Raw genomic sequence first — 15,259 nt, forward strand, 5'->3', positions numbered from 1 at the left:
CGGGGTTTCGCTCCCCGAGCAGCTTTCAGGACGCCTTACCGCGACAGCTGCATGGCTGCCCTTGTCGGGCGCTCGGATGAGGGGCCATGCGGGCGGATGGATACTAGCAACGAGCACCTCGCCATGGATGATTTAGTATACACGCCATTGGCCTCATCCCCGGCCAATGGGGTTGGCTTCGTGCCTCCGAGAGAACGGCTCTTGAGCCATTGTGCTTCTCTTCCCCGCTCCTCGGGCATGAAAGGCGTTCATGTTACCGGGTACCTTGTCCGTGTCCATGCTTCACCGGACCGGGTTCCCTCCTCAAGGCCTCGAGCGTGAGGCCTTCTCCATGTCCCCCGGGAACAGCCAGGCCCAAAGAAGATGATTAAGCGCTCGAGAAACAAGCTGCCACCCTCTCTTCTACTTCCCCTGGAGGGGCCGGTTCTGCTCTGATGGCCTCTCATTGCCGGGCTCTCGGGTGATTTGGACTGGTCACGAGAGAGATAGAGAGAGAGAGAGAGAGAGAAGGAGAGAGAAAAGAGAGCCAGGCGAGTACAGGCTACCAAAGAGGCACGTTTGTCATTGGCCGTTCTATGTATGACGGATTTGCTGAGCAGACAGTGCCGAGGGAAGCGCAGCAAGCATAGACTCGCCACCGCGATTGTTCCTGTGGTTGGGCCAGCGGCGACTGGTATCCTCCCAGCCTGGTAAGTTAGGTCTGCTATGGTGGGTTCAAGACACTCTAGTGGTGTCGAGCCAGCCATGGGCGTCGCCAGGTCAAGCACCAACTTACACCACCGCCCCTCGCGAGTGCAGCGCCCTAGGGTACCGAGGCATGTAGAGAGACGAGAGACGAGACAAGACAGACAAGACGCGCCGGCGTAAGGGTACCGGAACCAGCAAGCGGTGCGTGCCTTCAGCTACGCGGGCCTGGCGCACTGAACCTGCATGTTGTGCAGCGTCCTGACCTGCCGCTCGACCCGAGATCAACGATTCAACGCCACCGCACCATTTCTCCAGCCTACCTAGCCCCTAGCCGGCCGGCTCGGGGTGTGGATGGTTGCATTGGACCCTTGGTCCGGCAGACATGCGAGTCTCTCGAAGGACCCTCTGCTTCATAATATAGCTTGCGGGATATTCCCGTTCAAACGCAACCCTCTCGCTCGACAAACAGGCCTCGCCAATGACATGTCATGGCGGCTGGCACGGATTACCTGCCATTTCTTGGCACACGCCGCAGGAAAAGATCATGAGGCAGCCCCTCTGGCGAGCAGCGGCAGCGGCAGCGAGGCTAGTGGAAAGCAGTTACCTACACTAGGTAGCAGCCGGCGTGGGATGGCATGTGTCGCGTGTTTGCCAATGACGCTCATTCGATGCGTCACACCACGCGGCTCTGTGCCCAATGTGGGTCGTTGTAAGCATCATGCCCGACATGGAGACGGCAAACGGCCGTGGAGCTCTCTAGTCCCGGTCGGGACCGGAGTGCTACTGTATGACGTTTATGCGGTCGTGGGATGAGGGATGAGGGTGGTCTCATCCCGCGAACGGCGCAGGTGCCAACCAACGGGGGCCGGCTCCTCCGGCAAAGGTTCGGCGTTCGGCCCCTACGGGGAGATCATCCCACTGCCCGTTGCTGCCATGTCCTGTTTCGTTCGTCGTACACGCTGCATACACCTCGCAGATGGATGCTCACGGACCGCTGGGGCGGCGTCTTGAAGCCCCGAGCTGCATCGTCTTTGCTGCTGCTTCTCCGCCGCGGTGGCGATGCATGATGGAGAGCCGGCTGTCGAGGTGCTTGTAGGACAAGAACCGACCTCATTGTGCTACTATAGTAGGCTCGCGGCTAGGTGTTGCAGATAGGCGAGGGACAAGATCCTAGCACCCACAGGACCTGGCGAATCTAAGGGCGATGGAGATGCAGGCGTGCATGCGTTGTATGCAGCAACCTGCGCCCGTCGCTGCATCCAAGGGTGGTATCTAGGGGACACCTGACCAGCCAGGCTGGCTCGTTGTTTTGTGAACGAACGACAACGAGGGTCACCTCTGATTCGAAGACTTTATGCCGATAGAATCAGCCGAGACTTGGGGATAGGATGCCTCGATTCATGCGAGCCGCGCTTAGGTTTCCCCATAGGGACCTTTCAGAGCCAGCTCTGGAGGAGGAGGAGGAGGAGGACCAGAGGGAGCTCGGCTCGAATCCGATGTGCCGGTTTCGGGGAAGGGTTTTTGGGTTGTGGGACCCTACTTGTACGCTGCACGTACCTAGCAGGAGTGCCTGCGTTGGGGGGTGATATTGGCATTGTGGCATCTCGCCGAGCTCCATGCATGATGCACAGATATGCTTGCCTGCGTGCACAAGGGGGGGGGGGGAGTGGGAAGTGCGTATTAGGCATGCCGTTGAGGTTTCCTTGACGTTAGCAAGGGACCAGGATCTTGGACTTTGTTCTGGGAAGGTTCCTGGATCGAGGGACGCGGGGAGCACAGATGGTGACATCGGGTCCAGCCATTGTGGACGAATGTCTGCAACGGGTAGTGGGTCAGGCGTTGGTTTTGGGGGGGGGAAGAGCTTTGTGTCTGAGATGGAGCTTGGAGCTGTTCAAGACGGGACAAGGGAAAAAAAAATGCGGGGTTCCATCCATGGGCGGTGCCTTCGACACCAAAGCACGTGAGCCGACGGAAAAGGCATCATGCGTCTTGCAGCATCCAACCCAACACATTCCGTCCCCATTCCTGTGCCTTCCCTCCCTGCCCTACCCGTCTGCCCTACCCGCCCTTGGATGTTTGGCGAACCAGACGGCTTTCTGCCCCAGAAGCTTGGACCAGCAGTGCCCCGCGATCATGTCTTATCGGTGGTTTTACCCCTCCATCAACAGCTTATCGTCAACGTCGAAGCCATGGCGGGGTGGCGGGGTAGTCACCTCGACTCGACAACAAAATGTGGTGTGTGGCCATCGGCTCTATGTTGGACATGACCTTTGACCCGTTCCAAAGACTCCTCGATTGCGGAATTCCTGTGCCGTTTTGCAATCCGGAAAGCAGACAATGGCCCGATCCTCATCAACATGGCCGCCGAGGGTGAAGATTCATCCACCGCCCCGCAGTTCCATTCCCCGGGCTCCTCGACCTTCCATGCCCCCCCCCCCCGCTAGCGGATCATGACGAGATCCATCCCAAAGACTCATACCGCTTGTTTGTTCAACTCGACTTTACCGTATGAGCCTTTGAAGCACCATCTCGGAAGGGTAGCTTTCTTGGGGCTGCCTAGCTCCACAGCGTTTGCTTTTCGTTGGCACGCGGACATGACCTATTTTTCCCCTTGAGCCGTCCGTGGGGGTAGCCACTTCTGAGGCGCCGGTTGGTTTGCGAATGGCCCATCCCTTTTACCAGCTCCTGACCAAGGCGATTTCCTTGGCTTGGCCGGACCCAATTCCAACCAGGCTTCGCCGCCCGCGCGTGGATGGCTAGTTCAAAACACAACGCCATGGAGCGTTCCAAGACGACGGGGCCATGCCGAGGTGAGTTATCCGATGATTAGTTACACAGTACATAGAGCACCGAGCATAGCGTAGAGGGCTGGGGGGTCTTGAGGCCGCTCCGCCTCTCCGAGAGTTCGACCAGCCTACACCGCAGAGGCCATCTCGAGGGGGAGACGTCAGCCAAGAGTCTCGATGCAGGCCCCAATTGGTGGGGTGGAAGTTGACAGGTCTGCTTCGTTGGAGAAAAAAAATTCAACGTGTGCAAGCATCCGTCTCTGAGTGGTTGGTTGGTAATTTTCCGAGTTTCTGCCCAACTGTGGAACAAGCCTGTTTCAGTCTTACATACATCCCGGTCCATCCATACCGTAGCGTGGGGGGTGGCGGTCAACGTGCCGCGGTAAGCCGCGCACTACGATACATAACGGCATTCGGCGGCAACAGGCTGGGCCCTTCCATCGGACTTGAGGCGACCCCAAACGAACCTGGGCCATGAAAACGCCTCAGGAACCGCCTTGTGGCTGCCTTTTGTGTTCCCTTTGGAACGTCAGACGTCAAACACCAAGCATGGATGGCCTGCCTCGAGGCGTCAACCCGGGGCAGCTGGTCCCCGTCCCCGGTCCAGCGCTGCTCGCTTTCGGAAGAATCTCAGATCGCAAGTGGTGGTGGAGCGAAGGAAGCCAAATTTAGACCTGTTAGACCACAAGACCATGTTTGTCCGTCAGGAGAGGCTGGTGGTCAAAGGTCACCCAACCTCTCCAAGGCCCTCAACCCGGCCGGGGAATGATGCACAAAGCCTTAACGCCGTGTTCTCCCCGAAAATATCACGCACGTAGCATCCACGGGCGGTGTGGGAACAAACGGCACGGCGAATCGTTCTAGTGGTACCCATCGTCTCGCCGCACATCAACGTTCATCCCTGTGCCGCGAACGCTACGCATTGGTGACATTCTCCTGAGTTGCCGCAGCCGTCTGGCTCCGGGACATGTTGAAGCTCCAATCGCCTTCTCCTGGCATTACCAAGTGCTCTGAGAGCACACCCTGTGCTGGAGCCCCTCGTACGCGAGAGGACACAAACCAAGCATTGTATCGTGCCGGAAGCCGGACGGCTCTGGCTCCCCAACGCCAGAACTGCCGGGACGTAGCAGAGTCCCGTGGATAGACAACCTCAGGCCCTGCAGGGATGGCTCTCTTGTGCCGGGCGCTTGGGAACCTCACCGAATATTGCGAGACTGCCCATATCCCTGCTGGCGGGCGCACTTGTGTGAAAAAAAAAAAAAAAAGGCCCATGTGCTCCTGATGACTGGGTGTTTGGGCTCTCAGAAAACCCGAGGATGTGGTGTGCGTGGTCCGTTGTTTTCAGCTCCCGATCTCGTTACCAGCCCAGGCACACAGGAACCGTGGACGGCTGGCCGGTCGAGCGAGCAGAGCAGGAATCGGCTTGGTGTCACTACGCAGTACATAGACGCTGGGAGCCAGGCTCGCCCCGGAACCGGCAAGGGCCATCTCGCCGCCCATCAACTACCATGTGCGAAGTAATGCGGGGAGCCGCACTGTGACGACGCGACCAACGTGCGCAGAGCGGGAGCGGAAACGACGCTAAGCTGCAAAGCGAGTAGCGTTTCTGCAGGTTGGGAGCAATTTCACGGAAGGCTGCCGCACCGGAGCCAAACGAGCGAAGCAGGTCGCGCGGCGGTCCACGCGCGCTGACGAAACGTATCTCGGACGCCAGAGCCCGAGGTCGAGAGACTTGTCGAGAGGCTCGAGGTACCCAAGGCGTACATACACACCGGCACACCGGCTGTTTGCCACGGTCGACCGCTGGTCTACTTGTACATCCATACACAGGATGGAAGCGTTCAACGACGAGGGTCGCGACGAGCTGGTTCGGCGACGGGAGACCGCTGGCATTTTGAGCGGCTGCGAAGCGCAGGCTCACACCACTTGACACAACCGAGCTTGCTGCTCCCGTCCCTTTCGAACACCTCGCCGCGAGGAACCGAGTGCCTGTCTCGGGGAGGGGGGGGGGGGGGGGGGGGGGCACCTTACGGCATACCTAGGTAGTTAGTTGCTCACAAGAAGCAGTTAACAACAGCACAATCCGACCTAAACTCGTTGCATCTACACAGTAATCCTGCTCAGGTCGCTGACCAGCGTCGTCGTCCGAAACGTCGTTGGAGAGTATACTACACGGTATGTGCATAGTATGTGCAGTACCTGGCGTTGTTGTCGAGCGACTTCTATGGCCCCCTGGCTCTGGTTCTGCGATCTTTTCTGTGGGACGCTTCCGAGATCTGGCTCCCACGCGGATGACTCACGAAACCCACCCAGCTGGCGATCAGCTCCACCAACGTCCTGCGAGCTGTTCCCTGCATGCAGGTCGACCTGGAGCTCTCCGCGGGGCACCGATCCGTGTCTCTGGCCGCCGACGAGGCTTGGGGCCTTGCTTGTGACGTGAGAGAATCGCCGCCTGCCCCGGCCTCAAACCGCATCGCAGGTCCCTGGGAGCTCACCTGTCCCGGGCGCGCCATAAGTCTTGGATTGCATCAATGGTGCAGTGGTTGGCCCGAGCGTACTTGGGCTCATTCCTCATGCGGTAAAGTCCAACCTATGGTACGTACCCTCGGCTGACGGGGCTAAAGTTAGCGCAGACAGTTCGGGTCTCGGGACTGGCACGGTGCCACTGTTAAGCCCCTCCCCCCCGCCTCCCCTGGGGCCGCCAGAGACGACTGACTGAATCTGCTGCACTTGCCTTCCAAACCCTGCAACCCCAATTTCGCCATCCGCAGCAAGGCACCGCTTTGGGAAATCCAGCCAAGTTTGACCCAGCCAGGGCGCTAGTGTATGTATGTGGTAGGTTTGAACTGTTGCAACCCGGTAGTGCCCGTTGTGTTCCCAGCGAAGAGAAACGACGCCTGCTCGTGCGCGTCTGCAGCATCTGCGAGGTGGGCTGGTTTCGGTGTCTTTTGGCCCCACCAGCCGACAGGTTCCCGTCGAGGGTTCCAGCGCTCGCACAACCTAGCAGCCCAGCCCGGTCCAGCCTTCCCTCCCGTCCTTTCACGACCGCGAAACCAAAGTCACGCAGCTGACCTGACCTGACCTGACCTGCCCTGCCCTCGTTGCAAAACCAAAACCAAAAGACAACACAAGCCCTGACCGGCCCTGGGCAAGAAGGAATTGGAAGCCTTGAGCAACGACGACGAGTGCAGAACGGGACAATTGCACCGTGCAGCCAAGGGCAATTTTTTTTTTCGGGTAGCGCATAGGTACCTACCACCCGTCTAGGTTCGTACCGGATGCTCTCGACCTGGGAAGCGCCGTGTTTCTGAGACCCTCTTCCCGTCTTTGCCTCAAGTCCGTCCGAGCAAGGCTTGTCTCCAATAGGCTGAGAGCAAAGCCCGAGGAACCAGAGCAGCAAAGAGCTCCCCACTGCTCCGGACCCTGCCGCTTCCTCCTTTCTGCCTTCAGGCTGCTGGCTGCTGCTGCTGCTGCCGCTGCTCCCCACCTTCCAATCTTCCGCTATCTCGTCATCTTGCTCTCCGTTCACTTACCTTTCTCCCACCTTCCCTACCTCACCCACCCCAAACGCCGACGACAGCGCATCCCCGTACTCCTTCTGCTCCTCCCCTTCCTCTTCTCTCCCCCCCTCCCCCTTTTTCCCTTGGCGTCGCCGTCGTCCTCGTCCTTCTTGTCGCACATCATCTCCTGGCTGCTCACAGCACGCCTTCCTTGAGCCCGCCCGCCCCCCTCCCCCACCCGCCACCAGGAAGATGACCGTCGACACCGACAGCAAGCACGAGGCCGTCGCGGTCATGTCCAATTCGTCGTCGCCTTCTTCCACGGGCACCGCCGCGCCTGCCGGTGACGAAGCTGGTATGTCGGATTGCTGACGGCTTCTTTTCGCCACTTCAAATCAATGTGTCCTTTTTTCCCCTTGTGTGGCTTGGCCGCCGATGATCCGTTTGCAACGCATTGATCCCTCGTCGAGCTCCATCCATCTCTCCTCCTCCTCCTCCTCCCCCCCTTGTGAAACACGAAAGCGTCGGGGCTGGTGGCTGACGAGCGATTTGCCCTTCCTAACAGCCTCGACCATCATGGTCAACACCAACACCACCGCCACCACGGCCGGCGGCGGCAACGCCACCAAGACTCTCACAGCCGCTACCTTCCCTCCCCCCAAGACTGATAAGCCGCGTCCCCACGTCTGCGGAACATGCCAACGTTCGTTCGCCCGCCTGGAGCATCTGAAGCGCCATGAGAGATCCCACACCAAGGAGAAGCCGTTTGAGTGCCCTGAGTGCACCCGCTGCTTTGCCCGCCGTGACCTTCTGCTGCGTCACCAGCAGAAGCTGCACCAGACCACCACGCCTTCGTCGCGGCCGCGCAATCGCCGCGAGAGCGCCAGCGGGGCCACCCCCAGCGCCAGCCGCGTGCGCAAAAACAGCGTCGCCGGTCCGAGCGCCGCCGCCGGCAACGCCGCCGCGGCCTCGATGCGTCCCCGCGCAAACACCATCAGCCACGTCGACCAGGCCGCCATCCAAATGATGGCGACGGCCGCCGCCAACGTCTCTCGGATGCCCCAGGCCCACAGCCGCCATCCGAGCCTCATCGGCCTGCCGACCCACCACGGCCTCGAGGCGTTTGGCATGTCGTCGGCCCTGGCCCATCGTGGCGCCCAGCTGGGCCTGCCCAAGCTCGAGACCAACGGCATCAACGGCGTGGATTTCTCCAACGGCCTTCGGACCGCCCCCGTCATGCCTTTCGCGCCCGAATTCGACATGGAGGGCCTCTTCTTCGGCGCCTCTTCGGGCTCCACCATCAACCCCAACGCCTTGCACTACAGCGACTCGCCGCCCTCCCTGGCCATGGGCCCTCTTTCGCCCTTCTCGCACGGCCTCCCCGACGTCTCGTCCAACAGCCAGCAGCTCGACGACGGCTTCGACTGGGTCACGGGGTTCGACCATCAAATGTCGTTCAACACCCCGGCCGACAACGCCGTGGACGGCTCGTCGCCCTCGGCGCTCAGCACGACCAGCCAAAGCGGCATCAGCGATGTCATGGTCGACGGCTCGAACCACCACACCGCCGCCGCCGCCACTACGAGCTCCATGTGGCAGGCCTCCATCATGGGCCAGCCGCAGCTATCCAACCCCTTCTCGCTCGACATTGGCGGCTCCGTCTTCCCGGACCTTCTGAACGGCGCTCCCCTGTCCCCGCAGCCCTCGTCGGCAAAGACGCTGGCCGACAGCTACTTCTCGACCCCTCCCCCGTCGCTCAGCTCCGTGAGCCCGCCGGTCATGTCTGGCCACGCGCAGAACTTGAACCAGGCCCTCAATTTTGGCGGTGCCGGTCCGGAGACGCCCTCCTCGATGAACGGTATTATGAACCATGGCACCTCGCTCGTCTCGACAATCGCTGATTCAACAAGAAATTCCATCCTAGGTGCCCTGTCGGCCTCCCAGGCGTCCCAAATTGGTACCCGCAGATACTCGATCGCCACGCCAGCCCCTCCCCCTCTCGCCGCCGCTCAGCCATCCTCGACGACGCTAGGATCGAGCGTAGACAACCCCTCCTTCACGGGCCCCGGGCCAAGCAGCTCCGGCCTCGGCGCTCCGGACCCGTCCTGCAGCCTTTCAAGCACCCAAGACCTCCGGCGATACGTTGGCGCCTACCTACGATACTTCCACCCGCACCTACCGTTCCTCCACGTGCCGACGCTGTCATTCGAGGTATCTGCGCAGTCGTTAGCTAATGGGAGAAACAGTGGCATTGGCGGCAGCGGGTGCTTGCTCCTGGGCATGGCGGCCGTTGGCGCCTTGTTCGAGCATGAGCATCAAGTATCCATGGAGCTGTTTGGATTGACCAAAAAGATGATCCAGCTCTGTCTCGATGAAAGAAGAAAGGCCAACGTGAGAAAAGCCGAATCCATCCGCCGAACGTTCGTGTCGCATCAAGCCTCGCAGCCGCCGCAGGACAAGACGGCCGAGACTCCTGTGTGGCTGGTTCAGGCCATGCTGCTCAGCATCGTCTACGGCCACAACTGCGGGGACAAGAGGGCCGCAGAGATCGCCGCGACGCACTCTGCCGCCCTGGTAAGTCTGGCGCAAGGCGCGGGGATGCTGCGGGCTCCGCCCGCCGATCCCGCGGTGGGGGGGGATGTCGAGATGGCGGACGCCGGCGGAACCGCCGCTTGGGCCGAGCCAGCGAGCGGGGACGGGAACAAGGAGCGCGCCGAGTGGCTACGATGGGCGGCGGCCGAGGAGCGCAAGCGGACCCTCTATGCCGTCTTTGTCATGTCCAGCCTCCTGGTGTCGGCCTACAATCACCAGCCGGCGCTGACGAACTCTGAAATCCCGCTCGACCTCCCTTGCGACGAAGAGCTCTTCGCCGCCGAGAGCGCCGCCGCGTTCCGCGCCAGGGGCGGCGTGGCAGCCGCCAACCGCAACCGGATGACGTTTCACGAAGCCTTGGGAAGGCTCCTCCGTGCCAACGAGAAACCACAGCAGCCCTCCCTGTCCGACCTGCATCAGCGGCCCTTCGGCTCGGCGGTCCATCCCAGAGACCTCCCCAAGAGCGACATGACGCCGAGCAGCTTTGGCTGCCTGGTGCTGATCAACGCCTTGCACAATTACATCTGGGAAACGCGTCAACGACACCACAACGCGGCCTGGACGAATGCCGAGACCGAGAAGATGCGGCGGCACATCGAGCCCGCGCTCCGAGCCTGGCATGCCGCCTGGGCGAGCAACCCCCAACACAGCGCCGAGCGTCCAAACCCCCATGGCTTGGGCCCCCTCTCGGCCGACTGCATACCTCTGTTGGACCTTGCCTACGTGCGCCTGTATGTCAATCTCTCGAGCTCCAAGGAGAAATTCGTGCAACGCGATTGGGACGGCATGGTCGATGAGCTCGCCCAGGGCTCCGAAATCATACAGCACGCAGAGCGCTCGCCCTCGCCGATGGCCGGACCGATGGCCGTCGAGTCCTCCGCTGCGTCCGGCGCCCGTGCCGATGCGTCTGCCAACGGGCCGACGCCAGACCCGTCGTCTTTGGCGTTTGGCAGCCCCAAGCTGCAGCACGTTGGCACCCCCGGCGCCATTGCCTCGTCGCAACACGTTCCGTCAGCGCAGGCGTCAGCCTCCAGCAGCCCGTCGATGTCTCGGCGAGAAAAGCACCTGCGGAAGGCGGCCTTCTTCGCGGCGGAATCCCTCTGCACCTTGGACCGTCTGAACATCACCTTTGCGACTCTGACGAGCCGGGAGCTGCCCCTCCACGCCACGCTCTGCGTCTTTGACTGCGTCCAAGTCCTGGCCGAATGGGTTGCGTCCCTCCAGGACCGCATCGGCCGTTACCTTGGCATCCTGGGCCGGGACGATGTCGATCTCTCCCAAGTTCCGGCCGTTGTGCTGCTCGAAGATGAGGATGCGAAGCTGTTGGGGAAGGTGGACACGATCATTCGCGGCGCCAAGGCGAAGATGGGCTCGGACGCGGCTCACGGCGACGTCCTCGCCTCCAACGCCGACAACAAACGCCGGATCCATGCGCGCGAGGGGTATGCCTCGGATCTCCTCCGGGTCACGGCACACATGTTTGACAGATCTGCTGTGTGGCCAGGTACGTACCGTGCTGGACTTGAGACCCCCCTTCCCCCCCGGTATACGATATGGCTTTGCTGATCACAAACGACGATAGTGACCCGGCTGATTACTTCTTGCCTTGAGACGCATGCGAGCCGCATGCGCGCCCGCGCAGAAAAATCCATCCTGGCAGCCGAGTAGGCGCTGATAACGTTCTCTCGAAGTATCGACGATGATTTCTCGGCTCGACAAAAGCGAGACGCTCTCCTCCTCTTGAGTATCTGCGGCGATTCCACATATCACCGCTGAGGCCACAGTTTGCATTTCTTTCAGGCTTGAATTTTCGGTCTCAACCCGGTTTCTGCGACAAACACGTGATACCCGTTCTCTGGATAATTTCTTTTTGTTTTTTTCACTTCCTCGCGGGCATTCACCAACCCGGCCAAGGCTCTGGCACGCGCGACATTGGGCGGCGCGTCTATGGCGACCACGCCGCTTGTCTTTCGTCGTTCGCGGTGCTTGGTAGGGAAGGGGGCGTCTGTGCAGCAAGGCGGTTGCGGTAGGGGTGTTGCATGTTGGGGCTGGGTATGGGATTCTTGTTGCCAGTGTGTTGTGGGACTGCTTTGGAAAGTTGGGCTAGGCTGCTCTGGAAAAGGAGGACAGAGACCCAAGGACGTTTTTAGAAGGGCCGGGAAGGGGGGACACCGGGACGCGGTTGACGACTTGATGACGAGGCAACATTACGTTCTCATGGAATCGATTTATGGGCAGGCTGTTTCTGGAGGCGCTTAGGAGTTGGGATGGGCTGGGTATACGTATTACACTGCAACGACTAGGTTTGGCGGCAGAGTGTCGGTCCCGTCTGCCCTCGTCTGCTGCGCGGATGGAGGAGGGGGTGGGGGCATTGGTACGCTACTGCGTACAAAAACAACAACGCAGACTGGGGCGGGCTGTAGTGGTTGGTGTGTGTCGTGTTTTGGTTTCTTTTACTCTGGGCAAGCAGAAGAGAACATCGTCGAGCCACATTTGGCCTGTGACGGGATTCTGGTGCAAGCAGGATACTATAGATGGTGTGCGGTCCGGGTGTGCCTCCGTTATCTTGATGCACTCGCTGTAGATACGCTATGGGCGACTTTGCAAGCCGAGAGGCAAACGGCGGGCGCGCGAACAAGGCCTAGGGCCGGCTTATGGAGGCGTAGCAGCCCATGTCCGGCGGCGACGCGGATGCACGCGCAAGAGGCCCAAGGCTGCTAGCAGAGGCTGCCATTTGTTGGGTGGATTTTGCCATGTTACAGCTGGCTTCCATGTTTCCGGATTCGGCATGTTACACTCAACAGTTTTTTGCGGGGGGTTTTCTCTGGACGTGGTCTGCTCACCCTCTGGCACGAAGACAACCCCAGCTCCCGTCTCTGGAGAGAACGCCACTTCAAATGCTCTGCAAGAAAAAAAAAAAAACACACCCAAACAGTGAAAGCCTGATTGGGCAGCAGAGACGTTTTTTCCGGTGCTCCATTCTCTTTGCCGCTTCGGTTTCATCAGGGCTGAAGACCCTGAGATCCCCCCTCGTCGCCCCCTGTTTTTGTGCTGTCAGCACAGAGCGTCGTGTTAGCGGGGGAATCCCTCCTAAGAGGCTGGAACAGCTGCCGTGAGACGTTAGCATGCAAGGGGATCCAGGAGGGTTTGGGAGGCGAGTGGTGGTGGGATTGAGATTGATTGGTCTTTTGTGTTTTGAACATTTCACATGGGATAGTTCGATAGGGAGCCTCTGGAAGAAGCCCTCCAAGAAGCCTACGAGAAATCGCTAGAACACGACCAAACGTGGATGACGCGTTGAGCCAATCGCCGTTGATGCCGTCCAGGGGGGGGAGGGGCGGCTGCTGGCAAGTTGACCTCCCTTATGTACTGTGTACGTACATAGTTACTATAGTGACAGGTTACAATAATACCACCAACCTCATGCTCCACCCTTCACCGCCCCTGGTTGCGTCTCTCATCCTCTCATCATCGCGCAAGCGGCCTGTTTCCCGTCTGCTTGGCGTCAACAACCCTTCAGAACCAGAACCGCGGCCCGGTCTCTCCCGCTTTCGGCGGCGCGCTCTTGGGGCCTGGGGATTTCGTTGGGCGTGCAATCATGAAACCATGTCCTAGCGCGGCATGGATGCGTCTCGATTCATGGTTCACTTATCGTATCGTCCCTGTTGGTTCCCCGTTGGGCTCGAGGACCCGTCAATGTGGGTGTGGTTAGAGATGGGGCAGGGGGGTGCCGACAACGAACGGGGACGAGAGGAAGGGGGGAGGAAAAAGTGCGGGCACGGAGGTTAGGTGGGAGTCGGTCTGGGTCTGAGAGTAACGTTGGAGGAGAGGAGGGGGGGGGGGAAACAAAGGGCGAGAAAAAAAATAAGTGCCCTCTTCCTCGTGTAGTTGTCGTGGTTTTCATCCTGATCTTCTCTCTCTCTCTCTCTCCCCTTTTCCCCCCCTTCCCATCCCGCCGCCTTCCCCTGTTCCCAGAGGCACCCAAACCCATCCATCATCATGGCGGCGACCACCACCACCACCACCACCACCACCACCACCACCCGCCGTGGCCGCAAGGCCAGCATCTCGGCGACGGGCGCCGCCGCCTCGGCCCCTCGGGAGGCCAAGGCGCAGCAACCTTCCAGCGGCAGCGGCCCTGAATACCCCGACATCCAGACCATCCGCGATGCCATCCCCGCGCATTGCTTCCAGCCCTCCACCTTGCGCTCCCTCGGCTACGTCGTCCGCGACGTGGCCATGGCCTCGGCGCTGGGCTGGGCGGCGCTGACCTACATCCCCGCGATCGACCAACCGCTCCTCCGCAACGCGGCGTGGATCGTCTACGGCTACGTCCAGGGCCTGATCTGCACGGGCATCTGGATCCTGGCGCACGAGGCCGGCCACGGCGCCTTCTCGGTCCACCGCACGCTCAACGACTTTGTCGGCTGGGCCCTCCACTCGGCGCTGCTCGTCCCCTACTTTAGCTGGAAGTTCTCCCACCACCGCCACCACCGCTTCACCGGCCACATGGAGAAGGACATGGCCTTCGTCCCGCAAACGGCGGCCGACCGCAAGAAGCGCCGCCTGGCCGACCTGTACCTGGACCGCGAGCTGTTCGAGGACGTGCCCGTCGTGCAGCTGGCCAAGCTGCTGGCCCACCAGCTCGCCGGCTGGCAGGCCTACCTGCTCTTCAACGTCTCGGCCGGCCCCAAGAGCAAGCAGCGCGAGGCCTCGTGGTGGCGCGTCAGCCACTTTGAGCCCACCAGCGCCGTGTTCCGCCCCAGCGAAGCCATCTACATTGCCCTGTCGGATCTCGGCCTGGCCCTCGTGAGCGCCGTGCTGTACTGGGCCTCGACCTTTTTGGGCTGGAAGACGGTGTTCCTGCTGTACGGCGTGCCGTACTTTTGGGTTCATCACTGGCTGGGTACGTTGCGCTACCTTCTCCCTCCTCCTCCTCCTTATCCGTCTCTTGCTGGCTTAGGAGAATAAGAAGCTAACGCTGTTGGTTGCCACCCCCCTCGCTAGTCGCCATCACCTACCTCCACCACACGCACCCCGAGGTCCCGCACTTCGAGGCCGAGAGCTGGACCTTCGTCAAGGGTGCCCTCGCCACCGTCGACCGCGACTTTGGCTTCGTCGGCCGCCATCTCTTCCACGGCATCATCGATACCCACGTCGTCCACCACCTCTTCCCGTAAGTCCCCTCTGCCTTTCGAATTTCCTGTCCCATTCGATCTCTGGCAGACAGAGTTTGATAGCAACACGGTTCTCTAACGTGCCACCCGCCCTCCCCGCAAACAGTCGTATCCCCTTTTACAAGGCCGAGGAGGCGACCGAGGCCATCAAGCCGCTCCTGGGCGACCTGTACCACTGCGAGAAGGGCTCCTTTATCGGCTCGCTCTGGAACACCTTCACCAAGTGCAAGTATGTCGAGGCGGACCCCGCGGTGCCTGGCGCGCTGAAGTGGGCCGGTCTCTGAGGAAATAGAGAAAAAGAAAAACCAGCCAGGAGGAAAGGGGGAAGGGGAGGACAAGATGGTGGGCTGGCTGGCCTTTGTCGTTGGGATCGCATGCATGACATGACATGACATGACATGACGTCTTGGGTTATACACCTGATGGATGATATGACGCAGGAACGGATCGGATGGGCCCATACAAATGCGATAGAGGGAAACAATACATGATAGACAGCCACTGCGTGGCTGAACCC

At 60.6% G+C, this 15,259-nt stretch overlaps 2 protein-coding genes across 2 annotated transcripts; both read left to right on the forward strand.

The window, feature by feature from the left end:
• Window positions 1–7,225: 7,225 nt before the first annotated feature.
• Window positions 7,226–11,233, forward strand: VTJ83DRAFT_1336 (uncharacterized protein; the record flags this gene model as incomplete). Its single annotated transcript, XM_071007484.1, has 4 exons — window positions 7,226–7,328; window positions 7,539–8,831; window positions 8,898–11,069; window positions 11,148–11,233. The coding sequence occupies 4 exons, from the start codon at window positions 7,226–7,228 to the stop codon at window positions 11,231–11,233; spliced, it is 3,654 nt and encodes a 1,217-aa protein (XP_070870689.1).
• Window positions 11,234–13,564: 2,331 nt separating this feature from the next.
• VTJ83DRAFT_1337 (uncharacterized protein) lies at window positions 13,565–15,026 on the forward strand (the record flags this gene model as incomplete). Its single annotated transcript, XM_071007485.1, has 3 exons — window positions 13,565–14,471; window positions 14,573–14,741; window positions 14,849–15,026. 3 exons carry the CDS (start codon window positions 13,565–13,567, stop codon window positions 15,024–15,026), a joined length of 1,254 nt encoding a protein of 417 aa, XP_070870690.1.
• Window positions 15,027–15,259: the final 233 nt, after the last annotated feature.

Source organism: Remersonia thermophila, chromosome 1 (genome assembly GCF_042764415.1).
Source record: "Remersonia thermophila strain ATCC 22073 chromosome 1, whole genome shotgun sequence".
NCBI lineage: Eukaryota > Fungi > Ascomycota > Sordariomycetes > Sordariales > Chaetomiaceae > Remersonia > Remersonia thermophila.